The following is a 27,595-nucleotide window of genomic DNA, read 5'->3' on the forward strand; positions in this document are numbered from 1 at the left end:
AGCACTTTATGAAGTTAGCTAAGTGCACCACTTACTGAGAACTTTCAGAAGGTTTTTACTTCCACATATTATCATAATGTAACTGGAAGTAAATACACATACACAGGGAATGTACTGCCATTTGCCAGATGGCCTTTCTTTAAAGGATCATACTGTAATGGAAAATAAATGTACTGACACAGGCAGATGTTGCAAAGCGTCAGGTAGGTGTAGTGGTTAGCTCTGTTGCCTTGCAGAAAGTAGTTCCTGGCCTTCTTTAAATCATAATGTGAGGTAGGTAAGGTAGATAAACCCAAACAGGTAAGCACGTCAGTGTGGCTGGTTGTTGCCCGGGTTAGCACCGTCACCTGGCAGGTAAAAGGTCATGGGTTGGATTTCCCAGCTGGGGCCTTTCTTTAAATCACCACAATGGAATTAAAGGTAGATATACACAAACAAGTACGTACTTGCAGGTGGCAAGTTGTTGAGGGGGTTAGCTCAATGGATAGGGTAACCGACCGGGTACGTTCAGAACCTGGTTCGACTCCAACATTTCCAACATACTAAAAATACAATTATGCACAACTGTAATGATTTTAAAACTCCAAATGAACCCACTAAGGCAGGGCAAGTAGAGAGCTCCATTGATAGAGCGCCTTATTAATAAAGGTGGACCTAAAGAGACTTGTGTCTGGATCACTCAATGGGATTACAGGTCACAGGATAACCATAGAGAGAAGCAAAAGGCTGACGTCAAAAATCGACCTGTAATTCTGACATCAAAAAACCACCCCACAGTCGAGTTGAGTCGAGTAGTTATTGGCAGGAGGTAAATGTTGAAAGGGTCTATAGTGAAAGGAAAACATCCAAGATGAATAAGATAAAAATGACTTCATATCCAAATGACTGGTAGACAAACCCTGAAGTCCTATGAACATCTTTAAACTATCTTAAAGAGAGAGAGAATTCCAGCACATTAAAATATGCAATTTTCTAAACAGGTCAGTATAAGTTGCAAACAAGTGTGGTGTAAGGATTTGATATTTGGGATTAACACACTGAGGTCAAGTAGGCATATTATCCTAGATGCAACACCTGTTTCAGAATGAGATGAGATAGATTCAGGTACAGTCTAGCTGCAGTTCATTCAGTCTGCCAGCAGAGGGTGCTAAAGAACCTTTAATGAAAACAGAGTCATGCGTGACAAAAGTTAAATGCAGATACAATAAAAAGTCAAACCACAACTAAGACCATCATTTACTCTTTTTGTTGTTGTTGTACTCTGAGTAACCAAATGAGCCGAAAGACGATGAACTGTCCCTCCTCTCCACCACAACTCTTCTTCTGCTGTTTCACATGAACAGGTGTGTGTTTGAATGTGTTTTGCATGACTTTTCTGCATCACGGCTCCCCAGAGTTAAAAGTTCTTCTGTCACAGAGGGTCTGAGCTGTTTTCACGCAACACACTGAAAACTGAATCAGGATGATGTTTCAAACAGCTCTGCTTGTCATGTTGGGCTTTCTGAGTCAGGGTGAGAGACTTATGATAATAGGAGTATTGTTTATTTGATGCACAATATGTCTGTTCTTTTCATGTCTGTGTACATTTTGCTCTGTGTTTTTGTCTCACAGTCTATTTCTTCTCAATGTCGTCTCTTCTTTTCTCATTTCAGAGTCTTTTGCAAACAATTTTTTGACTCAGTCTGACAAATCCAAGTCTGTAAGTCTTGGTGGGACTGTGACTATCAGCGCCACAGGGAGTTCAGATATTGGTGCTGATCTCAGTTGGTACCTTCAGAAACCTGGACAGGCTCCCAAACTGCTTATATATCAAGCATCAACTCTCGAATCAGGAACTCCTTCTCGATTCAGTGGCAGCCAGTCTGATTCTGACTACACTCTAACCATCACTGGTGTTCAGGCCGAAGATCTCGGAGATTATTACTGTCTGGGCTTCCATGGCAGTGCAGGGTTCACACAGTGATTTAGAGCCGTACAAAAACCTCCTTCAGTTAGACTGCAGTGTAAACGTCCTCCTGCAGGTGCAGAGGGTTGATGAAGATAATGTGAAGAGGATAAATGGTCCAGTGAACACAAGAGTCATCAAGCAGAACCACAGGCAATCTAAATACAACTGAGAGAAACTCACACATGCTTTTACATATACAATTTGATCTTCAGGCCTTTTCTGTGTATTTGATTTATGAAAAGGCTAAAAACTCAAATTCTGGTTGAACTATAATCTCTGATTACTGAACAAAAAAACTTGGACAGTGTCTCCATCGATAGCTGCAAAAAGCATCTCATACAACAACAGTCCAAACAACATTTTCCAATTTCTACCCGTTATTTTGATAATCCAAACGTGGTTCTGAAAAGGCTTTATTTTGAAAAGGTGTAGGGTATGATTCTGAGATGTTGATGTCAAAGTATTGTTCACAATATACAATAGAAGTAACACAAAGACACAGACGCATTATAATCCACTGTTTGATTTAATGTTGGTTTAATGTTCACATGCAGTTTGATTTGAACAGTAATAAACACAGAGGTGAATATGCAGAAGATAAAGCAACATGCACACTAAAACACTGAGTAGAAAGCTGTGAAACGTGCAGAAACATCTGAACAGAGGAGATGTGTAGCTCAACAAGACCTCTATCAAAGAAGCAGAGTCACTTCCAGACAGGAAGTGTTGCTGAAGCTCTACTCTGAGCAGCGCTCAGGGGCCAGGGTTTGAGTGACAGGGCTCTGTCCAGCCAGACTGGCCTCACAGCTCACTGAGCCCGCCCTCCTCCACTGGTCTGCAGAGAGGCTCAGGGTGCTGCTCCAGCTGTAGTGGCCGTCCCTCCCCACGACCTCCAGGCTGTGTGACGCCTCTGAGGAGCTGCTGCTGCCTCCCACCTTCCAGCCCAGCCTCCAGGCTGAGGGGAAGCCCCCGCTGGCCAGACACACCAGCGTGGCTCTGCCCTGCTGCAGCTCCACTGAGGAGGGGGGGAGGACGGTCAGGGAGGGCTGCTGAACGCCCACTGCAGGAGAGAGAGAGAGGAGAAGAGAAATGTACATACTTAGATATATACTTTAGTCATTCTGTTGCAGTCATGAATCAGTCAGAGTCCGACCATCAGATGATTCAAGTGTAAATCTAAACTAATATATAAAGATTATTGATGATGTCTTTGCTTCATGAAGATAACATGAAAATAATACGATCTTCTCCCTGGGAAGAATATTTTCAGTTCTAACTGCAGAGCTGAAAGAGTCATGTGATTAACGGTAAAAAGCTTAATCCGCCGTCTCTTTCACTTCCTTTTTACTGCATGTAAAATGAATGAAGCGTGAACACCAAGATGAGCTGCATGTCCCGATAACATCACAACTGTGTTCGACACGAATCAGACTTTAAATCTAAAACATGTTTTAATGTTGATGAGTGACGTGTATAAATAAAAACAATATTAGAGTAGCGACGTTTAGATTCAGTTAGAACATTTTACTTTTTACTTTTAAAATGTCCAAGCAGATAATAATTTATTATCATACATACATTACATTTAAGAAAATTGAAACATAAAGAGGTTATTGTCTTTGTTCTAAATATTTAACAACACAAAACGTTAATATTGATGCCTGTGAAGCTTTTTCTCAGATTGTGAGATCAGCCATTCTCGATAAATGGACAAAAATGATTAAAAAGATTCAAACACCGGATTCGATCAGAGTCTCATTCTATATTTTGTAAATGCTATAAGTTGTACGGAATAAAAATCTCTGGTACTCACAGTCAGCGACGAGTTTGGTTCCTCCACCAAAAGTGTCCCACAGTGATACAAACGCATTAAGCGGCCGTACAAAAACCTCCTGCACTCTGAACAAGCATCTATCCACTGAAAGGTTCCCTCCTTTTAGCTATAACATAGTAAATATTCACCTTATTGAAATAACGAAGTTTTTCTAATTATGTGGATTCAAATTATTGTATAAATAAAGATTATTTTTATGAGTTTTGTTTTGTTCTACACCTGACCAAGAAACAAAGACAGTTTCCTTTTAACAAAGTTATTTATCCAGTTTCAAATAAATAGATTTAGACTTTTTTTTACATAATGCTTTAAAATTATAATAAATTTGAAGCTAAACTGACATATTGTTTATCGACAGCAAACCTAGAGACTAAAGACAAGTACACAGACATCAACAAACAGCGCAGACAAACTTTTCCTTAAATCCTCAACCGAACTAAAAAATATTAGTTATTAGTTATTATTTCCCTCTGTTCAATAATATCATAAATGGAGTAAATCCAGGCAGTAATCCTCTGACTTTCTGTTCCACGTTGCCGTCTGTGTTCAACAGAGAAATGATTTCCATACAGCGCAGGCTTTGCATCGTCAGCTGATCCTGACGGTTTATAGTCCTGTGAGTTCAACACTGCACGACTCAGATCTGTCAGACAACACAGCATGACTCCCATCACCATCCTCGTCTGGACGCTGGCCTGCTGCTGTTTCACAGGTTTGTTCACTCATTTTACATCATGACGTGCAGCCTTCTCTCTGTTATTCTTACTGAAACATTATTTGTTTCTGCCTGCAGGATGCAGCGGCAAGGTGACTGTGACTCAGCCTCCAGAAGTGACCTTTACTCCAGGATCCACTGTCACTCTCACCTGTAAAACAAGTGAGCCCGTTTACATCTGCGATAGTATTGATCTATGTATATTCTGGTTTCAACAAAAACCTCAACAGAGTCCAAAGCTCCTCATAAATCATCGAAGCAGACGTCCTTCAGGAACATCAGCCCGGTTTAGTGGCAGTGGAGCAAGCTCTGACTTCTCTTTGACCATCACTGGAGTTCAGACTGAAGACGCAGCAGTTTACTACTGTCAGAGTGTTCATAGTGGTCCGGTGTTCACACAGTGATTTATCGTCATACAAAAACCTCCGTCAGTCAGGCTGCAGAGACTCTGAACAGGAAGTGACTGCAGCTGCTGAAGAGGAACTCTGACACATTCGTCTGGCGGTGTGTATGCACATGGGCTGTTTCCCCACCGTGAAACAAGCACTTTATGAAGTTAGCTAAGTGCACCACTTACTGAGAACTTTCAGAAGGTTTTTACTTCCACATATTATCATAATGTAACTGGAAGTAAATACACATACACAGGGAATGTACTGCCATTTGACAGATGGCCTTTCTTTAAATGATCATACTGTAATGGAAAATAAATGTACTGACACAGGCAGATGTTGCAAAGCGTCAGGTAGGTGTAGTGGTTAGCTCTGTTGCCTTGCAGAAAGTAGTTCCTGGCCTTCTTTAAATCATAATGTGAGGTAGGTAAGGTAGATAAACCCAAACAGGTACGCACCTCAGTGCGGCTGGTTGTTGCCCGGGTTAGCACCGTCACCTGGCAGGTAAAAGGTCATGGGTTGGATTTCCCAGCTGGGGCCTTTCTTTAAATCACCACAATGGAATTAAAGGTAGATATACACAAACAAGTACGTACTTGCAGGTGGCACGTTGCTGAGGGGGTTAGCTCAATGGATAGGGTAAGCGACCGGTGTATCAGAGGGTACGTTCAGAACCTGGTTCGACTCCAACATTTCCAACATACTAACAATACAATTATGCACAACTGTAATGATTTCAAAACTCCAAATGAACCCACTAAGGCAGGGCAAGCAGAGAGCTCCATGGATAGAGTGCCTTATTAATAAAGGTGGACCTAAAGAGACTTGTGTCTGGATCACTCAATGGGATTACAGGTCACAGGATAACCATAGAGAGAAGCAAAAGGCTGACATCAAAAACCACCCCACAGTCGAGTCGAGTCGAGTCGAGTAGTTATTGGCAGGAGGTAAATGTTGAAAGGGTCTATAGTGAATGGAAAACATCCAAGATGAATAAGATAAAAATGACTTCATAACCAAATGACTGGTAGACAAACCCTGAAGTCCTATGAACATCTTTAAACTATCTTAAAGAGAGAGAGAATTCCAGCACATTAAAATATGCAATTTTCTAAACAGGTCAGTATAAGTTGCAAACACCTTGACCTTGTCAACGCTCCCAGGGAATTTCATCATGGGGGTGATTTCAATGTCACCCTAGACCCACTAAAAGACAAGTCTACAGGTTCCGATACATCTCACACTAGAACAAGAAAATCTATATTGAATTTCATGAAAGATCTAAGCTTATCTGAAATCTGGCGTGAACTGAACCCAAACAATATAGAATATTCTTGTCACTCTGGCACACACAAAACGTATTCGCAAATAGATTACTTTTTAATCTCGACACAGATTAGATATACAATTGAGGGCTGCAAATATGATAGTATATTAATATCAGACCACGCGCCAATATCTTTTATTTACTCTGATACTAAGTTGGTTAATAGCCCTCCGAGATGGCGTTTTCATATAAAGTGGCTACAGGACGCTGCTTTTACAGATTTTGTTGGAAATCAAATAGATATGTTTTTTGAATTTAACACAACACAGACCCCGGCTTGTACTAAATGGGAAGCTTTTAAGGCCTTTTTAAGAGGACAAATTATAAGTTTTACTTCTCCTAAATTAAAGCACACCCGTCTAAAACTAGAACAGCTAGATTCTAAAATCAAATCATTAGAGAAGGATGAGTTTTTAGTTCAGCAGACCCACATCAGGAACTATTACTACTTAAGGCTGAATACAACAAAATGTCTGCAGAGGGAGCTGCAAATAGCTTGCAGAGACTGAAACAGACTTTTTATGACCAAGGAGAGAAACCAGGGAAGCTCCTAGCCTGGCAAATTAAACAATTACAATCGGAAAGAGCGATTAATGCAATTGAAAATATTAGGGGTGAAATGACTGTGGACCCTAAAAAGGTAAATGACACCTTTAGAGAGTTCTATGAATCTCTATACCATTCAGAATACCCACCTAATTCGGACACACAGACATTTTTTTTAGACAATTTGAAATTTCCAAACATTTCAAAAGAAGCAAAAACCAATCTAGATTCTAATTTGACAATGAATGAAATTATAGAAGCAATTGATGCGATGAATGCCGGTAAGGCAGCTGGCCCTGATGGCTTGCCAGTTGACATTTATAAAAAGTTTAAAAATAAACTTATAACTCCAATTATGGAAATGTTTCAGGAATCCTATGACAACGGTTCACTCCCTCCTTCATTGAGAGGAGCAATGATCACTCTACTTTTAAAACCGAACAAACCGGCCCATAAATGTCAATCTTACCGCCCAATCTCACTTTTGAATTCGGACATAAAAATTCTTTGCAAGGTTTTAGCACGTAGATTAGAGTCTGTACTCCCAAATATTATAGAGATGAATCAAAATGGGTTTATTAAAGGGAGACAAGGTTTTCATAACGTACGTAGGGTGTTAAATATACTAAATGAAAAAAAAGATGCCCCCGATACAGCTCTGCGCTCACTCGATGCCGAAAAGGCGTTTGATAGAATTGAATGGCCTTTTCTGTTTGCGGCTCTGGACCGGTTTGGATTTGGGTCAGCTTTCAGTAAATGGGTAAAGATACTATACACTCTTCCCACTGCTGAAATTCTGACTAACAATGTTATTTCTCAACCATTTAATATCAACAGAGGGGTTCGACAGGGGTGCCCCTTGTCACCCCTCTTATTTACATTAGCTATAGAGCCCTTCGCCATGGCAATTAGAGCACACGAGAATATATCTGGGATCAGGCTAGGACAGTTAGAGCGTCGAATAGCTCTCTTTGCAGATGATGTCATTCTATTCCTTACGGACCTATCAAACTCAATCCCGGCCTTATTAGATGTAATTAAGACATTTGGATTATTCTCAGGGTATAAGGTCAATAATACAAAGTCCTCTATAATGTTATTGAATGAACTAGAAAGGCGCAACCCTATGGATTATATTTCCTCATTTAGCTCTACAGATAATTATACCTATCTTGGTGTACACATAGTTCCTTATGTGGGGAAAATTGTCCAAACCAATTATAATCCTACTCTGGAGTCAATTTATAAATCAATAGAAAGATGGTCTAATATGCCGATTTCTTTGATAGGGCAAATAAACATACTTAAAATTAATGTTCTACCAAAACTATTGTACCTGTTTCAAAATATACCTCTACCCCTGCCAGTATCCTACTTCTCTAAATGAAGGAAAACATGTCTGAATTTTATTTGGAATAACAGACGACATCGGCTACGTTTGACATTATTATATTTGCCATATGACAGGGGGGGACTCAAACTTCCAAACTTCCAGTGGTATTATTGGGCCGCGCAGTTGCGCACTATAATGTATTACTTCTCCTCAGAGTCAGCCCCAGCATGGGTAGACATCGAATCATCTTCACTTACACCTAAACTAACACTTAACGCATACATGTACTCTGCAAGTATTAAAAAGCTTAGGGAACAAACAACTAACCCATTTGTGTTGAATATGATCAATGTTTGGTACAATGTTAGAGATCTCCTTGTAGAAAACTCCTTAATATCCCATTTTAGCCCAATTTGGGGTAATGACCAATTTAAACCAGCTAAAGCGGACCAAGGCTTTCGTCTTTGGGCCACAAAAGGTCTTACTAAAATAGGAGATATGTTTCAAGACGAAAATTTGATGTCATTTGAACAGCTACGCACTAAATATGACCTTTTGAATAACCACTTTTTCAAATATTTGCAGGTAAGAAGCTTTATAACCGCTTCCCGTAATCAGTTATTAACTCCTCCACCTCTTTCTGAAATGGAACGTTTGATCTCTGGGAATTGTCATAGCAAAGGGCGTATTTCAGTGTTGTATGATATGTTGGTTTCTAACTCACCTGAATCCTCTACTGACCGGCTTGAAGCCTGGAAGAAAGATATTCAGGAGGATATCTCCTTGGATGACTGGGGTGTGATATGCACTAACGCACATAGACAAACGGCAAACACAAGATTAAGATTACTACAATATAATTGGCTGATGCGATCCTACCTAACTCCTGCCAAATTACAGTTCAATAATAATATTCCAGATATTTGTGTTAAATGCGAACAGTTTAAAGGCACACTATTTCACTGCATGTGGGAATGCAAAGAGATTGCAACTTTCAGGTACGTTCAGAACCTGGTTCGACTCCAACATTTCCAACATACTAACAATACAATTATGCACAACTGTAATGATTTCAAAACTCCAAATGAATCCACTAAGGCAGGGCAAGCAGATAGCTCCATGGATAGAGCGCCTTATTAATAAAGGTGGACCTAAAGAGACTTGTGTGTGGATCACTCAATGGGATTACTGGTCACAGGATAACCATAGAGAGAAGCAAAAGGCTGACGTCAAAAATCGACCTGTAATTCTGACATCAAAAAACCACCCCACAGTCGAGTCGAGTCGAGTAGTTATTGGCAGGAGGTAAATGTTGAAAGGGTCTATAGTGAAAGGAAAACATCCAAGATGAATAAGATAAAAATGACTTCATAACCAAATGACTGGTAGACAAACCCTGAAGTCCTTTGAACATCTTTAAACTATCTTAAAGAGAGAGAGAATTCCAGCACATTAAAATATGCAATTTTCTAAACAGGTCAGTATAAGTTACAAACAAGTGTGGTGAGAAGGATTTGATATTTGGGATTAACACACTGAGGTCAAGTAGGCATATTATCCTAGATGCAACACCTGTTTCAGAATGAGGTGAGATAGATTCAGGTACAGTCTAGCTGCAGTTCATTCAGTCTGCCAGCAGAGGGTGCAAAAGACCTTTTGATGAAAACAGAGCCATGCGTGACAAAAGTTAAATGCAGATACAATAAAAAGTGAAACCACAACTAAGACCATCATTTACTCTTTTTGTTGTTGTTGTACTCTGAGTAACCAAATGAGCCGAAAGACGATGAACTGTCCCTCCTCTCCACCACAACTCTTCTTCTGCTGTTTCACATGAACAGGTGTGTGTTTGAATGTGTTTTGCATGACTTTTCTGCATCACGGCTCCCCAGAGTTAAAAGTTCTTCTGTCACAGAGGGTCTGAGCTGTTTTCACGCAACACACTGAAAACTGAATCAGGATGATGTTTCAAACAGCTCTGCTTGTCATGTTGGGCTTTCTGAGTCAGGGTGAGAGACTTATGATAATAGGAGGATTGTTTATTTGATGCACAATATGTCTGTTCTTTTCATGTCTGTGTACATTTTGCTCTGTGTTTTTGTCTCACAGTCTATTTCTTCTCAATGTCGTCTTTTCTTTTCTCATTTCAGAGTCTTTTGCAAACAATTTTCTGACTCAGTCTGACAAATCCAAGTCTGTAAGTCTTGGCGGGACTGTGACTATCAGCACCACAGGGAGTTCAAATATTGGTCCTGATCTCAGTTGGTACCTTCAGAAACCTGGACAGGCTCCCAAACTGCTTATATACAGAGCATCAACTCTCGAATCAGGAACTCCTTCTCGATTCAGTGGCAGTGGATCTGGTTCTAGCTACACTCTAACCATCACTGGTGTTCAGGCTGAAGATCTCGGAGATTATAACTGTATGGGCTTCCATGCTGCAGGACAGTTCACACAGTGATTTAGAGCCGTACAAAAACCTCCCTCAGTTAGACTGCAGTGAACACGTCCTCCTGCAGGTGCAGAGGGTTGATGAAGATAATGTGAAGAGGATAAATGGTCCAGTGAACACAAGAGTCATCAAGCAGAACCACAGGCAATCTAAATACAACTGAGAGAAACTCACACATGCTTTTACATATACAATTTGATCTTCAGGCTTTTTCTGTGTATTTGATTTATGAAAAGGCTAAAAACTCAAATTCTGGTTGAACTATAATCTCTGATTACTGAACAAAAAAACTTGGACAGTGTCTCCATCGATAGCTGCAAAAAGCATCTCATACAACAACAGTCTAAACAACTTTTTCCAATTTCTACCCGTTATTTTGATAATCCAAACGTAGTTCTGAAAATGCTTTATTCTGAAAAGGTGTAGGGTATGATTCTGAGATGCTGATGTCAAAGTATTGTTCACAATATACAATAGAAGTAACACAAAGACACAGACGCATTATAATCCACTGTTTGATTTAATGTTGGTTTAATGTTCACATGCAGTTTGAGTTGAACAGTAATAAACACAGAGGTGAATATGCAGAAGATAAAGCAACATGCACACTAAAACACTGAGTAGAAAGCTGTGAAACGTGCAGAGACATCTGAACAGAGGAGATGTGTAGCTCAACAAGACCTCTATCAAAGAAGCAGAGTCACTTCCAGACAGGAAGTGTTGCTGAAGCTCTACTCTGAGCAGCGCTCAGGGGCCAGGGTTTGAGTGACAGGGCTCTGTCCAGTCAGACTGGCCTCACAGCTCACTGAGCCCGCCCTCCTCCACTGGTCTGCAGAGAGGCTCAGGGTGCTGCTCCAGCTGTAGTGGCCGTCCCTCCCCACGACCTCCAGGCTGTGTGACGCCTCTGAGGAGCTGCTGCTGCCTCCCACCTTCCAGCCCAGCCTCCAGGCTGAGGGGAAGCCCCCGCTGGCCAGACACACCAGCGTGGCTCTGCCCTGCTGCAGCTCCACTGAGGAGGGGGGGAGGACGGTCAGGGAGGGCTGCTGAACGCCCACTGCAGGAGAGAGAGAGGGGGGAGAAGAGAAATGTACATACTTATATATAAACTTTAGTCATTCTGTTGCACTCATGAATCAGTCAGAATCCGACCATCAGATGATTCAAGTGTAAATCTAAACTAATATATAAAGATTATTGATGATGTCTTTGCTTCATGAAGATAACATGAAATTAATACGATCTTCTCCCTGGGAAGAATATTTTCAGTTCTAACTGCAGAGCTGAAAGAGTCATGTGATTAACGGTTAAAAGCTTAATCCGCCGTCTCTTTCACTTCCTTTTTACTGCATGTAAAATGAATGAAGCGTGAACACCAAGATGAGCTGCATGTCCCGATAACATCACAACTGTGTTCGACACGAATCAGACTTTAAATCTAAAACATGTTTTAATGTTGATGAGTGACGTGTATAAATAAAAACAATAATAGAGTAGCGACGTTTAGATTCAGTTAGAACATTTTACTTTTTACTTTTAAAATGTCCAAGCAGATAATAATTTATTATCATACATACATTACATTTAAGAAAATTGAAACATAAAGAGGTTATTGTCTTTGTTCTAAATATTTAACAACACAAAACGTTAATATTGATGCCTGTGAAGCTTTTTCTCAGATTGTGAGATCAGCCATTCTCGATAAATGGACAAAAATGATTAAAAAGATTCAAACACCGGATTCGATCAGAGTCTCATTCTATATTTTGTAAATGCTATAAGTTGTACGGAATAAAAATCTCCGGTACTCACAGTCACTGACGAGTTTGGTTCCTCCACCAAAAGTGTACCACAGTGATACAAACGCATTAAGCGGCCGTACAAAAACCTCCTGCACTCTGAACAAGCATCTATCCACTGAAAGAAACTCTGCTTTTTCTACTAATGAAGAAAGAATACGTTTGATTGACTCTACAAATCTGTATTAAAGCTATGGATGGAAATGATGAAAGAAATGAAGATTATTTTTGACATTTTGCTCTACTTTTCTACAAGCAACACTAAACACTCACAGCCTCCTTGTAATAAAGTCATTATTCCTTCAGTTTTAGATCAGTTCATTGATGCTTCAGTTAACATCATGGCTTTAAATAAGAGTCATTTAAACACTGACATTGAACACAACTGAAATGAGTAAATCTCCTGAGTGAATTCGAGGCAGAGAAAGATCTGTATCATACCAGTCACAGTAAACTAAGTCTCATTCTTAAATCCTCAGCTTAACTTCTAATATAGATATTTTCTTCTGTTTAAAAAAGCTCATAAAGTGTGTAAATCCAGGCAGTAATCCTCTCTTCTGTTGCTGTTTCACATGAACAGGTGTGTGTTTGAATGTGTTTTGCATGACTTTTCTGCATCACGGCTCCCCAGAGTTAAAAGTTCTTCTGTCACAGAGGGTCTGAGCTGTTTTCACGCAACACACTGAAAACTGAATCAGGATGATGTTTCAAACAGCTCTGCTTGTCATGTTGGGCTTTCTGAGTCAGGGTGAGAGACTTATGATAATAGGAGTATTGTTTATTTGATGCACAATATGTCTGTTCTTTTCATGTCTGTGTACATTTTGCTCTGTGTTTTTGTCTCACAGTCTATTTCTTCTCAATGTCGTCTCTTCTTTTCTCATTTCAGAGTCTTTTGCAAACAATTTTCTGACTCAGTCTGACAAATCCAAGTCTGTAAGTCTTGGCGGGACTGTGACGATCAGCGCCACAGGGAGTTCAAATATTGGTAATGATCTCAGTTGGTACCTTCAGAAACCTGGACAGGCTATCAAACTGCTTATATACAAAGCATCAAGACTCTCCTCAGGAACTCCTTCTCGATTCAGAGGCAGCCAGTCTGGTTCTAGATACACTCTAACCATCACTGGTGTTCAGGCTGACGATCTCGGAGATTATTACTGTCTGGGTAACCATGCTGCAGGACAGTTCACACAGTGATTTGTCGTCGTACAAAAACCTCCCTCAGTCAGGCCGCAGAGACTCTGAACAGGAAGTGACTGCAGCTGCTGAAGAGGAACTCTGACATATTCATCTGGCGGTGTGTATGCACATGGGCTGTTTCCCCACTGTGAAACAAGCACTTTATGAAGTTGTGAGAACTTTCAGAAGGTTTTTACTTCCACATATTATCATAATGTAACTGGAAGTAAATACACATACACAGGGAATGTACTGCCATTTGACAGATGGCCTTTCTTTAAATGATCATACTGTAATTGAAAATAAATGTACTGACACAGGCAGATGTTGCAAAGCGTCAGGTAGGTGTAGTGGTTAGCTCTGTTGCCTTGCAGAAAGTAGTTCCTGGCCTTCTTTAAATCATAATGTGAGGTAGGTAAGGCAGATAAACCCAAACAGGTAAGCACGTCAGTGCGGCTGGTTGTTGCCCGGGTTAGCACCGTCACCTGGCAGGTAAAAGGTCATGGGTTGGATTTCCCAGCTGGGGCCTTTCTTTAAATCACCACAATGGAATTAAAGGTAGATGTACACAAACAAGTACGTACTTGCAGGTGGCAAGTTGCTGAGGGGGTTAGCTCAATGGATAGGGTAACCGACCGCGTACGTTCAGAACCTGGTTCGAATCCAACATTTCCAACATACTAACAATACAATTATGCACAACTGTAATGATTTCAAAACTCCAAATGAACCCACTAAGGCAGGGCAAGCAGATAGCTCCATGGATAGAGCGCCTTATTAATAAAGGTGGACCTAAAGAGACTTGTGTCTGGATCACTCAATGGGATTACTGGTCACAGGATAACCATAAAGAGAAGCAAAAGGCTGACATCGAAAACCACCCCACAGTCGAGTCGAGTCGAGTCGAGTCGAGTCGAGTAGTTATTGGCAGGAGGTAAATGTTGAAAGGGTCTATAGTGAATGGAAAACATCCAAGATGAATAAGATAAAAATGACCTCATATCCAAATGACTGGTAGACAAACCCTGAAGTCCTATGAACATCTTTAAACTATCTTAAAGAGAGAGAGAATTCCAGCACATTAAAATATGCAATTTTCTAAACAGGTCAGTATAAGTTGCAAACACCTTGACCTTGTCAACGCTCCCAGGGAATTTCATCATGGGGGTGATTTAAATGTCACCCTAGACCCACTAAAAGACAAGTCTACAGGTTCCGATACATCTCACTCTAGAACAAGAAAATCTGTATTGAATTTCATGAAAGATCTAAGCTTATCTGAAATCTGGCGTGAACTGAACCCAAACAATATAGAATATTCTTGTCACTCTGGCACACACAAAACGTATTCGCGAATAGATTACTTTTTAATCTCGACACAGATTAGATATACAATTGAGGGCTGCAAATATGATTGTATATTAATATCAGACCACGCGCCAATATCTTTTATTTACTCTGATACTAAGTTGGTTAATAGCCCTCCGAGATGGCGTTTTCATATAAAGTGGCTACAGGACGCTGCTTTTACAGATTTTGTTGGAAATCAAATAGATATGTTTTTTGAATTTAACACAACACAGACCCCGGCTTGTACTAAATGGGAAGCTTTTAAGGCCTTTTTAAGAGGACAAATTATAAGTTTTACTTCTCCTAAATTAAAGCACACCCGTCTAAAACTAGAACAGCTAGATTCTAAAATCAAATCATTAGAGAAGGATGAGTTTTTAGATGGTTCAGCAGACCCACATCAGGAACTATTACTACTTAAGGCTGAATACAACAAAATGTCTGCAGAGGGAGCTGCAAATAGCTTGCAGAGACTGAAACAGACTTTTTATGACCAAGGAGAGAAACCAGGGAAGCTCCTAGCCTGGCAAATTAAACAATTACAATCGGAAAGAGCGATTAATGCAATTGAAAATATTAGGGGTGAAATGACTGTGGACCCTAAAAAGGTAAATGACACCTTTAGAGAGTTCTATGAATCTCTATACCATTCAGAATACCCACCTAATTCGGACACACAGAAATTTTTTTTAGACAATTTGAAATTTCCAAACATTTCAAAAGAAGCAAAAACCAATCTAGATTCTAATTTGACAATGAATGAAATTATAGAAGCAATTGATGCGATGAATGCCGGTAAGGCAGCTGGCCCTGATGGCTTGCCAGTTGACATTTATAAAAAGTTTAAAAATAAACTTATAACTCCAATTATGGAAATGTTTCAGGAATCCTATGACAACGGTTCACTCCCTCCTTCATTGAGAGGAGCAATGATCACTCTACTTTTAAAACCGAACAAACCGGCCCATAAATGTCAATCTTACCGCCCAATCTCACTTTTGAATTCGGACATGAAAATTCTTTGCAAGGTTTTAGCACGTAGATTAGAGTCTGTACTCCCAAATATTATAGAGATGAATCAAAATGGGTTTATTAAAGGGAGACAAGGTTTTCATAACGTACGTAGGGTGTTAAATATACTAAATGAAAAAAAAGATGCCCCCGATACAGCTCTGCGCTCACTCGATGCCGAAAAGGCGTTTGATAGAATTGAATGGCCTTTTCTGTTTGCGGCTCTGGACCGGTTTGGATTTGGGTCAGCTTTCAGTAAATGGGTAAAGATACTATACACTCTTCCCACTGCTGAAATTCTGACTAACAATGTTATTTCTCAACCATTTAATATCAACAGAGGGGTTCGACAGGGGTGCCCCTTGTCACCCCTCTTATTTACATTAGCTATAGAGCCCTTCGCCATGGCAATTAGAGCACACGAGAATATATCTGGGATCAGGCTAGGACAGTTAGAGTGTCGAATAGCTCTCTTTGCAGATGATGTCATTCTATTCCTTACGGACCTATCAAACTCAATCCCGGCCTTATTAGATGTAATTAAGACATTTGGATTATTCTCAGGGTATAAGGTCAATAATACAAAGTCCTCTATAATGTTATTGAATGAACTAGAAAGGCGCAACCCTATGGATTATATTTCCTCATTTAGCTCTACAGATAATTATACCTATCTTGGTGTACACATAGTTCCTTATGTGGGGAAAATTGTCCAAACCAATTATAATCCTACTCTGGAGTCAATTTATAAATCAATAGAAAGATGGTCTAATATGCCGATTTCTTTGATAGGGCAAATAAACATACTTAAAATTAATGTTCTACCAAAACTATTGTACCTGTTTCAAAATATACCTCAACCCCTGCCAGTATCCTACTTCTCTAAATGAAGGAAAACATGTCTGAATTTTATTTGGAATAACAGACGACATCGGCTACGTTTGACATTATTATATTTGCCATATGACAGGGGGGGACTCAAACTTCCAAACTTCCAGTGGTATTATTGGGCCGCGCAGTTGCGCACTATAATGTATTACTTCTCCTCAGAGTCAGCCCCAGCATGGGTAGACATCGAATCATTTTCACTTACACCTAAACTAACACTTAACGCATACATGTACTCTGCAAGTATTAAAAAGCTTAGGGAACAAACAACTAACCCATTTGTGTTGAATATGATCAATGTTTGGTACAATGTTAGAGATCTCCTTGTAGAAAACTCCTTAATATCCCATTTTAGCCCAATTTGGGGTAATGACCAATTTAAACCAGCTAAAGCGGACCAAGGCTTTCGTCTTTGGGCCACAAAAGGTCTTACTAAAATAGGAGATATGTTTCAAGACGAAAATTTGATGTCATTTGAACAGCTACGCACTAAATATGACCTTTTGAATAACCACTTTTTCAAATATTTGCAGGTAAGAAGCTTTATAACCGCTTCCCGTAATCAGTTATTAACTCCTCCACCTCTTTCTGAAATGGAACGTTTGATCTCTGGGAATTGTCATAGCAAAGGGCGTATTTCAGTGTTGTATGATATGTTGGTTTCTAACTCACCTGAATCCTCTACTGACCGGCTTGAAGCCTGGAAGAAAGATATTCAGGAAGATATCTCCTTGGATGACTGGGGTGTGATATGCACTAACGCACATAGACAAACGGCAAACACAAGATTAAGATTACTACAATATAATTGGCTGATGCGATCCTACCTAACTCCTGCCAAATTACATCAGTTCAATAATAATATTCCAGATATTTGTGTTAAATGCGAACAGTTTAAAGGCACACTATTTCACTGCATGTGGGATTGCAAAGAGATTGCAACTTTTTGGTGTGAGATTTCACAAATAATACATAAAATGTTAGCTGTAAAGTTACCCCTTGATCCTAAAATGTTTATTTTAGGGTTATATCCTCCCACCCTAGTCATTTCAAGAAATAAACTAATTCTTATGAATATGTGTTTACTCCAAGCAAAACGTTCAATTGCCTTATCCTGGAAGAATACTCAAAAGCCACAGGTGGGCCAGTGGCTTAAAGAAATGAGTCATTGTTATGCTATGGAGAAGATAACTTAGATCCTGAAAAAGAAAGGTGAAACCTTTGAAAAAGTTTGGGGCCCTTTCACCCATCTACTGGGGAATGTTAGTGTGTCAGGTCTGCTACAAAGGGATGTCACTGTGAATCCATGAGAGATCTGGTCAACAGCTGTGGGGGACTGCACATGATCATTGACTTTTCGTTCCCTTTGCTCGCCCCCAGATATGGCAAAGATTTAGCATTTTTGATAAACAATGAACAATAAGCAAATAAATTTACATTTAAAAATAAACAGATCCATTCTGCCGGTGATCGTCTGTGGTCCGTTTTAAAGTACCTCTAGTGATGTGATTATGTGCGTTGTCTGGGAAATTGTTGTTCCTGCCCCAAAATTGTTGGCTTTTTTTGGGGGGGGTTTTAATTTAATTTGATTTATTTTTGTCTGTCTGTTTGTTTGTTTCTTCATCTTCATTTCCAGTTTTTATGTTTTTGTCATTATTATTATTCTTATTTGTTGTTTTGTCCTTTCTATGCCTATTATTTACGCTGTTATATATTACGTTTGTGTAAGGTATATATTATGTATAAGATATGTCTTATAACTATGTTGTTAAAAGGAAATAAACATATTGTTTAAAAAATAAGTTGCAAACAAGTGTGGTGAGAAGGATTTGATATTTGGGATTAATGCACTGAGGTCAAGAAGGCATATTATCCTAAATGCAACACCTGTTCCAGAATGAGATGAGACAGATTCAGGTACAGTCTAGCTGCAGTTCATTCAGTCTGCCAGCAGAGGGTGCTAAAGACCTTTTAATGAAAACAGAGTCATGCGTGACAAAAGTTAAATGCAGATACAATAAAAAGTCAACCCACGACTAAGACCATCATTTACTCTTTTTGTTGTTGTTGTACTCTGAGTAACCAAATGAGCCAAAAGACGATGAACTGTCCCTCCTCTCCACCACAACTCTTCTTCTGCTGTTTCACATGAACAGGTGTGTGTTTGAATGTGTTTTGCATGACTTTTCTGCATCACGGCTCCCCAGAGTTAAAAGTTCTTCTGTCACAGAGGGTCTGAGCTGTTTTCACGCAACACACTGAAAACTGAATCAGGATGATGTTTCAAACAGCTCTGCTTGTCATGTTGGGCTTTCTGAGTCAGGGTGAGAGACTTATGATAATAGGAGTATTGTTTATTTGATGCACAATATGTCTGTTCTTTTCATGTCTGTGTACATTTTGCTCTGTGTTTTTGTCTCACAGTCTATTTCTTCTCAATGTTGTCTTTTCTTTTCTCATTTCAGAGTCTTTTGCAAACAATTTTCTGACTCAGTCTGACAAATCCAAGTCTGTAAGTCTTGGCGGGACTGTGACTATCAGCGCCACAGGGAGTTCAAATATTGATGATGATCTCAGTTGGTACCTTCAGAAACCTGGACAGGCTATCAAACTGCTTATATACAGCGCATCAACTCTCTCCTCAGGAACTCCTTCTCGATTCAGTGGCAGCCAGTCTGGTTCTAGATACACTCTAACCATCACTGGTGTTCAGGCTGAAGATCTCGGAGATTATTACTGTCTGGGTGACCATGGTGGTGGAGAGTTCACACAGTGATTTAGAGCCGTACAAAAACCTCCCTCAGTTAGACTGCAGTGAAAACGTCCTCCTGCAGGTGCAGAGGGTTGATGAAGATAATGTGAAGAGGATAAATGGTCCAGTGAACACAAGAGTCATCAAGCAGAACCACAGGCAATCTAAATACAACTGAGAGAAACTCACACATGCTTTTACATATACGATTTGATCTTCAGGCTTTTTCTGTGTATTTGATTTATGAAAAGGCTAAAAACTCAAATTCTGGTTGAACTATAATCTCTGATTACTGAACAAAAAAACTTGGACAGTGTCTCCATCGATAGCTGCAAAAAGCATCTCATACAACAACAGTCCAAACAACATTTTCCAATTTCTACCCGTTATTTTGATAATCCAAACGTGGTTCTGAAAATGCTTTATTTTGAAAAGGTGTAGGGTATGATTCTGAGATGTTGATGTCAAAGTGTTGTTCACAATATACAATAGAAGTAACACAAAGACACAGACGCATTATAATCCACTGTTTGATTTAATGTTGGTTTAATGTTCACATGCAGTTTGAGTTGAACAGTAATAAACACAGAGGTGAATATGCAGAAGATAAAGCAACATGCACACTAAAACACTGAGTAGAAAGCTGTGAAACGTGCAGAGACATCTGAACAGAGGAGATGTGTAGCTCAACAAGACCTCTATCAAAGAAGCAGAGTCACTTCCAGACAGGAGGTGTTGCTGAAGCTCTACTCTGAGCAGCGCTCAGGGGCCAGGGTTTGAGTGACAGGGCTCTGTCCAGCCAGACTGGCCTCACAGCTCACTGAGCCCGCCCTCCTCCACTGGTCTGCAGAGAGGCTCAGGGTGCTGCTCCAGCTGTAGTGGCCGTCCCTCCCCACGACCTCCAGGCTGTGTGACGCCTCTGAGGAGCTGCTGCTGCCTCCCACCTTCCAGCCCAGCCTCCAGGCTGAGGGGAAGCCCCCGCTGGCCAGACACACCAGCGTGGCTCTGCCCTGCTGCAGCTCCTTTGAGGAGGGGGGGAGGACGGTCAGGGAGGGCTGCACAACGCCCACTGCAGGAGAGAGAGAGGGGGGAGAAGAGAAATGTACATACTTATATATAAACATTAGTCATTCTGTTGCAGTCATGAATCAGTCAGAATCCGACCATCAGATGATTCAAGCTTCTTTAAATGTATTTAAACGTGACTGTTGACGACGACTTCACATGTAGTTTAAAGCTGTGACAGTAAATCACTCGTCCATGTGAAAGCTCTTTCACTTCCTTTTTACTACATTTAAAATAAACGGCCCGTTAACACAAAGACGAGCGGCAAAAGTCATATTTGTTTTGAACAGAAATCAGACTTTAAATTTAAAAACAGTTTCAATGTTTGACATGAATCAAAGAAAAGAAATAAAGTAGTGATGTCAAGATTTGGGTAAAGAAATGTCTGCTTGTTACTCTCGACATTTACAAGCAGATAATCAGCAAAGATTTCTACAAGGAAATATATGTATTAAAAGATAAAAAGGGCCTTTTATGTTTCCTAACAATGTATTGACACACAACACTGAATTAATATTGATTTATTTCTTTTCTTATAGTGACATCAGACTTTCTTGATAAATAACAAATAATTACCATCAATGTAGAAACACCGAACTTGATCAGAGTCATTTAACTTGTGATCAAAGTTATATTTGCTATAAGTTGTACACAATAAAAATCTCTGGTACTCACAGTCACTGACGAGTTTGGTTCCTCCACCAAAAGTGTACCACAGTGATACAAACGCATTAAGTGGCCGTACAAAAACCTCCTGCACTCTGAACAAGCATCTATCCACTGAAAGAAACTCTGCTTTTTCTACTAATGAAGAAAGAATACGTTTGATTGACTCTACAAATCTGTATTAAAGCTATGGATGGAAATGATCAAAGAAATGAAGATTATTTTTGACATTTTGCTCTACTTTTCTACAAGCAACACTAAACACTCACAGCCTCCTTGTAATAAAGTCATTATTCCCTCAGTTTTAGATCAGTTCATTGATGCTTCAATTAACATCATGGCTTTAAATAATAATCATTTAAACACTGACATTGAACACAACTGAAATGAGTAAATCTCCTGAGTAAGTTGGAGGCAGAGAAAGATCTGTATCATACCAGTCACAGTAAACTAAGTCTCATTCTTAAATCCTCAGCTTAACTTCTAATATAGATATTTTCTTCTGTTTAAAAAAGCTCATAAAGTGTGTAAATCCAGGCAGTAATCCTCTGGTTTGCTCTCTTCTGTTGCTGTTTCACATGAACAGGTGTGTGTTTGAATGTGTTTTGCATGACTTTTCTGCATCACGGCTCCCCAGAGTTAAAAGTTCTTCTGTCACAGAGGGTCTGAGCTGTTTTCACGCAACACACTGAAAACTGAATCAGGATGATGTTTCAAACAGCTCTGCTTGTCATGTTGGGCTTTCTGAGTCAGGGTGAGAGACTTATGATAATAGGAGTATTGTTTATTTGATGCACAATATGTCTGTTCTTTTCATGTCTGTGTACATTTTGCTCTGTGTTTTTGTCTCACAGTCTATTTCTTCTCAATGTCGTCTCTTCTTTTCTCATTTCAGAGTCTTTTGCAAACAGTTTTCTGACTCAGTCTGACAAATCCAAGTCTGTAAGTCTTGGCGGGACTGTGACTATCAGCGCCACAGGGAGTTCAGATATTGGTGCTGATCTCAGTTGGTACCTTCAGAAACCTGGACAGGCTCCCAAACTGCTTATATATCAAGCATCAACTCTCGAATCAGGAACTCCTTCTCGATTCAGAGGCAGTAGATCTGGTTCTAGATACACTCTAACCATCACTGGTGTTCAGGCTGAAGATCTCGGAGATTATCACTGTCTGGGCTACCATGGTGGTGGAGAGTTCACACAGTGATTTAGAGCCGTACAAAAACCTCCGTCAGTCAGGCTGCAGAGACTCTGAACAGGAAGTGACTGCAGCTGCTGAAGAGGAACTCTGACACATTCGTCTGGCGGTGTGTATGCACATGAGCTGTTTCCCCACTGTGAAACAAGCACTTTATGAAGTTAGCTAAGTGCACCACTTACTGAGAACTTTCAGAAGGTTTTTACTTCCACATATTATCATAATGTAACTGGAAGTAAATACACATACACAGGGAATGTACTGCCATTTGACAGATGGCCTTTCTTTAAATGATCATACTGGAATGGAAAATAAATGTACTGACACAGGCAGATGTTGCAAAGCGTCAGGTAGGTGTAGTGGTTAGCTCTGTTGCCTTGCAGAAAGTAGTTCCTGGCCTTCTTTAAATCATAATGTGAGGTAGGTAAGGTAGATAAACCCAAACAGGTAAGCACGTCAGTGTGGCTGGTTGTTGACCGTTAGCACCGTCACCTGGCAGGTAAAAGGTCATGGGTTGGATTTCCCAGCTGGGGCCTTTCTTTAAATCACCACAATGGAATTAAAGGTAGATATACACAAACAAGTACGTACTTGCAGGTGGCACGTTGCTGAGGGGGTTAGCTCAATGGATAGGGTAACCGACCGGGTACGTTCAGAACCTGGTTCGACTCCAACATTTCCAACATACCAACAATACAATTATGCACAACTGTAATGATTTCAAAACTCCAAATGAACCCACTAAGGCAGGGCAAGCAGAGAGCTCCATGGATAGAGCGCCTTATTAATAAAGATGGACCTAAAGAGACTTGTGTCTGGAGCACTCAATGGGATTACAGGTCACAGGATAACCATAGAGAGAAGCAAAAGGCTGACATCGAAAACCACCCCACAGTCGAGTCGAGGCGAGTCGAGTAGTTATTGGCAGGAGGTAAATGTTGAAAGGGTCTATAGTGAATGGAAAACATCCAAGATGAATAAGATAAAAATGACTTCATAACCAAATGACTGGTAGACAAACCCCGAAGTCCTTTGAACATCTTTAAACTATCTTAAAGAGAGAGAGAATTCCAGCACATTAAAATATGCAATTTTCTAAACAGGTCAGTATGAGTTGCAAACAAGTGTGGTGAGAAGGATTTGATATTTGGGATTAACACACTGAGGTCAAGTAGGCATATTATCCTAGGTGCAACACCTGTTTAAAAAACATTTTTATTTTTATTTTTTATTTTATTTAACCTTTATTTAACCAGGTAGTCCCATTGAGATTAAGAATCTAATTTTGAAGGGAGACCTGGCCAAGACAGCAGCAGAAAACACAAAGTTGCAGACAGACGCACAAACAGGGACAAATTAAAAAAGAAAAGAAAGTTGTACAAGCAGGCAATTTAAAGACATCGACATCTTATGGAATCTGCCTCGAAGTCTTTCATTCTAGATTTGAAGGCATTTAGCGAGAGCAGTTTCTTCAGTTTCAAGTCATTCTGCAACAAATTCCACGCTGAGGGTGCAGAATATCCAAAAGCCCTTTTCCCAATTCCTGTCCGGCCATCTGGGACAGAGAGTAAGATGAAGTCCCGAGAACGCAGTAAATATTGTCCAGCACTTTTCTGCGTGATAAAAACACATGAGTAGTGTGGAAGCAGACCAAGAATTGCCTTATATATAAAAGTGTGAACATGTGTGAGCCTACGGGTCGCCAGAGGAGGCCATCCTACCCGAGAGTATAATTCACAATGGTGAGTCAGAGCTTTACAGTTGGTAATGAACCTCAGGGATGCATGGTGAGCTGTATCAACCATATGAAGACACTGAGCAGAGGCGTGCATTTACAAAAGATCACCATAGTCCAACACAGGCAAAAAAGTAGCAGCAACCAGACGCTTTATTACATTAAAAGAAAAACACAACTTGTTACGAAAATAAAAACCCAGTTTCAGCCTCAGCTTTCTCACCAGGTGCAGCACATGTGGTTTAAAATTAAGGGAGTCATCAATTAAAATACCCAGGTATTTCTACGTGTGAACAACCTCTATCTGTTTTCCATCACGAGTGACAACAAAAGGCACACATTGTGACACATTCTTTGAGTTTGAAAACATCATACACTTGGTCTTATCTGCATTTAAAACAAGTTTTAGCTCAAGCAGTGTATTTTGAACAATAATAAAATAATTCTGCAATAATTCAATGGCCTGTGCAAGAGTTGAATGAGAATGAGATGAGACAGATTCAGGTACAGTCTAGCTGCAGTTCATTCAGTCTGCCAGCAGAGGGTGCTAAAGACCTTTTAATGAAAACAGAGTCATGCGTCACAAAAGTTAAATGCAGATACAATAAAAAGACAAACCACAACTAAGACCATCATTTACTCTTTTTGTTGTTGTTGTACTCTGAGTAACCAAATGAGCCGAAAGACGATGAACTGTCCCTCCTCTCCACCACAACTCTTCTTCTGCTGTTTCACATGAACAGGTGTGTGTTTGAATGTGTTTTGCATGACTTTTCTGCATCACGGCTCCCCAGAGTTAAAAGTTCTTCTGTCACAGAGGGTCTGAGCTGTTTTCACGCAACACACTGAAAACTGAATCAGGATGATGTTTCAAACAGCTCTGCTTGTCATGTTGGGCTTTCTGAGTCAGGGTGAGAGACTTATGATAATAGGAGTATTGTTTATTTGATGCACAATATGTCTGTTCTTTTCATGTCTGTGTACATTTTGCTCTGTGTTTTTGTCTCACAGTCTATTTCTTCTCAATGTCGTCTTTTCTTTTCTCATTTCAGAGTCTTTTGCAAACAATTTTCTGACTCAGTCTGACAAATCCAAGTCTGTAAGTCTTGGCGGGAATGTGACTATCAGCGCCACAGGGAGTTCAAATATTGATGATGATCTCAGTTGGTACCTTCAGAAACCTGGACAGGCTCCCAAACTGCTTATATACAAAGCATCAACTCTCGAATCAGGAACTCCTTCTCGATTCAGTGGCAGCCAGTCTGGTTCTGACTTCACTCTAACCATCACTGGTGTTCAGGCTGAAGATCTCGGAGATTATTACTGTCTGGGTGTACATGCTGCAGGACAGTTCACACAGTGATTTAGAGCCGTACAAAAACCTCCTTCAGTCAGACTGCAGTGAAAACGTCATCCTGCAGGTGCAGAGGGTTGATGAAGATAATGTGAAGAGGATAAATGGTCCAGTGAACACAAGAGTCATCAAGCAGAACTACAGGCAATCTAAATACAACTGAGAGAAACTCACACATGCTTTTACATATACAATTTGATCTTCAGGCTTTTTCTGTGTATTTGATTTATGAAAAGGCTAAAAACTCAAATTCTGGTTGAACTATAATCTCTGATTACTGAACAAAAAAACTTGGACAGTGTCTCCATCGATAGCTGCAAAAAGCATCTCATACAACAACAGTCTAAACAACATTTTCCAATTTCTACCCGTTATTTTGATAATCCAAATGTAGTTCTGAAAATGCTTTATTCTGAAAAGGTGTAGGGTATGATTCTGAGATGTTGATGTCAAAGTATTGTTCACAATATACAATAGAAGTAACACAAAGACACAGACGCATTATAATCCACTGTTTGATTTAATGTTGGTTTAATGTTCACATGCAGTTTGAGTTGAACAGTAATAAACACAGAGGTGAATATGCAGAAGATAAAGCAACATGCACACTAAAACACTGAGTAGAAAGCTGTGAAACGTGCAGAGACATCTGAACAGAGGAGATGTGTAGCTCAACGAGACCTCTATCAAAGAAGCAGAGTCACTTCCAGACAGGAAGTGTTGCTGAAGCTCTACTCTGAGCAGCGCTCAGGGGCCAGGGTTTGAGTGACAGGGCTCTGTCCAGTCAGACTGGCCTCACAGCTCACTGAGCACGCCCTCCTCCACTGGTCTGCAGAGAGGCTCAGGGTGCTGCTCCAGCTGTAGTGGCCGTCCCTCCCCACGACCTCCAGGCTGTGTGACGCCCCTGAGGAGCTGCTGCTGCCTCCCACCTTCCAGCCCAGCCTCCAGGCTGAGGGGAAGCCCCCGCTGGCCAGACACACCAGCGTGGCTCTGCCCTGCTGCAGCTCCTTTGAGGAGGGGGGGAGGACGGTCAGGGAGGGCTGCACAACGCCCGCTGCAGGAGAGAGAGAGGGGGGAGAAGAGAAATGTACATACTTAGATATAAACTTTAGTCATTCTGTTGCAGTCATGAATCAGTCAGAATCCCATCATCAGATGATTCAAGTGTAAATCTAAAATAATATATAAAGATTATTGATGATGTCTTTGCTTCATGAAGATAACATAAAAATAATACGATCTTCTCCCTGGGAAGAATATTTTCAGTTCTAACTGCAGAGCTGAAAGAGTCATGTGATTAACGGTTAAAAGCTTAATCCGCCGTCTCTTTCACTTCCTTTTTACTGCATGTAAAATGAATGAAGCGTGAACACCAAGATGAGCTGCATGTCCCGATAACATCACAACTGTGTTCGACACGAATCAGATTTTAAATCTAAAACATGTTTTAATGTTGATGAGTGACGTGTATAAATAAAAACAATATTAGAGTAGCGACGTTTAGATTCAGTTAGAACATTTTACTTTTTACTTTTAAAATGTCCAAGCAGATAATAATTTATTATCATACATACATTACATTTAAGAAAATTACAACATAAAGAGGTTATTGTCTTTGTTCTAAATATTTAACAACACAAAACGTTAATATTGATGCCTGTGAAGCTTTTTCTCAGATTGTGAGATCAGCCATTCTCGATAAATGGACAAAAATGATTAAAAAGATTCAAACACCGGATTCGATCAGAGTCTCATTCTATATTTTGTAAATGCTATAAGTTGTACACAATAAAAATCTCTGGTACTCACAGTCACTGACGAGTTTGGTTCCTCCACCAAAAGTGTACCACAGTGATACAAACGCATTAAGCGGCCGTACAAAAACCTCCTGCACTCTGAACAAGCATCTATCCACTGAAAGGTTCCCTCCTTTTAGCTATAACATAGTAAATATTCACCTTATTGAAATAACGAAGTTTTTCTAATTATGTGGATTCAAATTATTGTATAAATAAAGATTATTTTTATGAGTTTTGTTTTGTTCTACACCTG

At 40.0% G+C, this 27,595-nt stretch overlaps 4 gene segments (V, D, J or C); 1 reads left to right on the top strand and 3 right to left on the bottom strand.

Annotated features, from left to right (window-relative positions):
- Window positions 1-2,517: 2,517 nt before the first annotated feature.
- Window positions 2,518-4,368, bottom strand: LOC138591181 (immunoglobulin lambda constant 6-like). The segment is given in 3 exon segments: window positions 2,518-3,008; window positions 3,762-3,888; window positions 4,303-4,368. Coding segments are annotated over 3 exon segments (516 nt in total).
- A 68-nt stretch (window positions 4,369-4,436) lies between these two features.
- Window positions 4,437-27,595, top strand: part of LOC138591785 (Ig kappa chain V-III region MOPC 63-like) — a 61,673-nt gene continuing 38,514 nt past the window's right edge. Inside the window, 2 exon segments of the V gene segment in view lie at window positions 4,437-4,494; window positions 4,576-4,892. Of these exon segments, the coding sequence occupies window positions 4,443-4,494; window positions 4,576-4,892 (369 nt within the window).
- Window positions 11,061-12,528, bottom strand: LOC138591789 (immunoglobulin lambda constant 6-like; the record flags this gene model as incomplete). The annotated part of the segment is given in 2 exon segments: window positions 11,061-11,601; window positions 12,357-12,528. Coding segments are annotated over 2 exon segments (495 nt in total), but the record flags the coding sequence as incomplete, so codon positions are not given.
- Window positions 20,265-27,595, bottom strand: part of LOC138591786 (immunoglobulin lambda-1 light chain-like) — a 38,936-nt gene continuing 31,605 nt past the window's right edge. The window contains 2 exon segments of the V gene segment in view: window positions 20,265-20,595; window positions 27,353-27,387. Of these exon segments, the coding sequence occupies window positions 20,273-20,595; window positions 27,353-27,387 (358 nt within the window).

Source organism: Semicossyphus pulcher, unplaced genomic scaffold, assembly GCF_022749685.1.
Source record: "Semicossyphus pulcher isolate SPU_LCO1_2020_fin unplaced genomic scaffold, fSemPul1.0.p SCAF_14, whole genome shotgun sequence".
Taxonomy (NCBI): domain Eukaryota; kingdom Metazoa; phylum Chordata; class Actinopteri; order Labriformes; family Labridae; genus Semicossyphus; species Semicossyphus pulcher.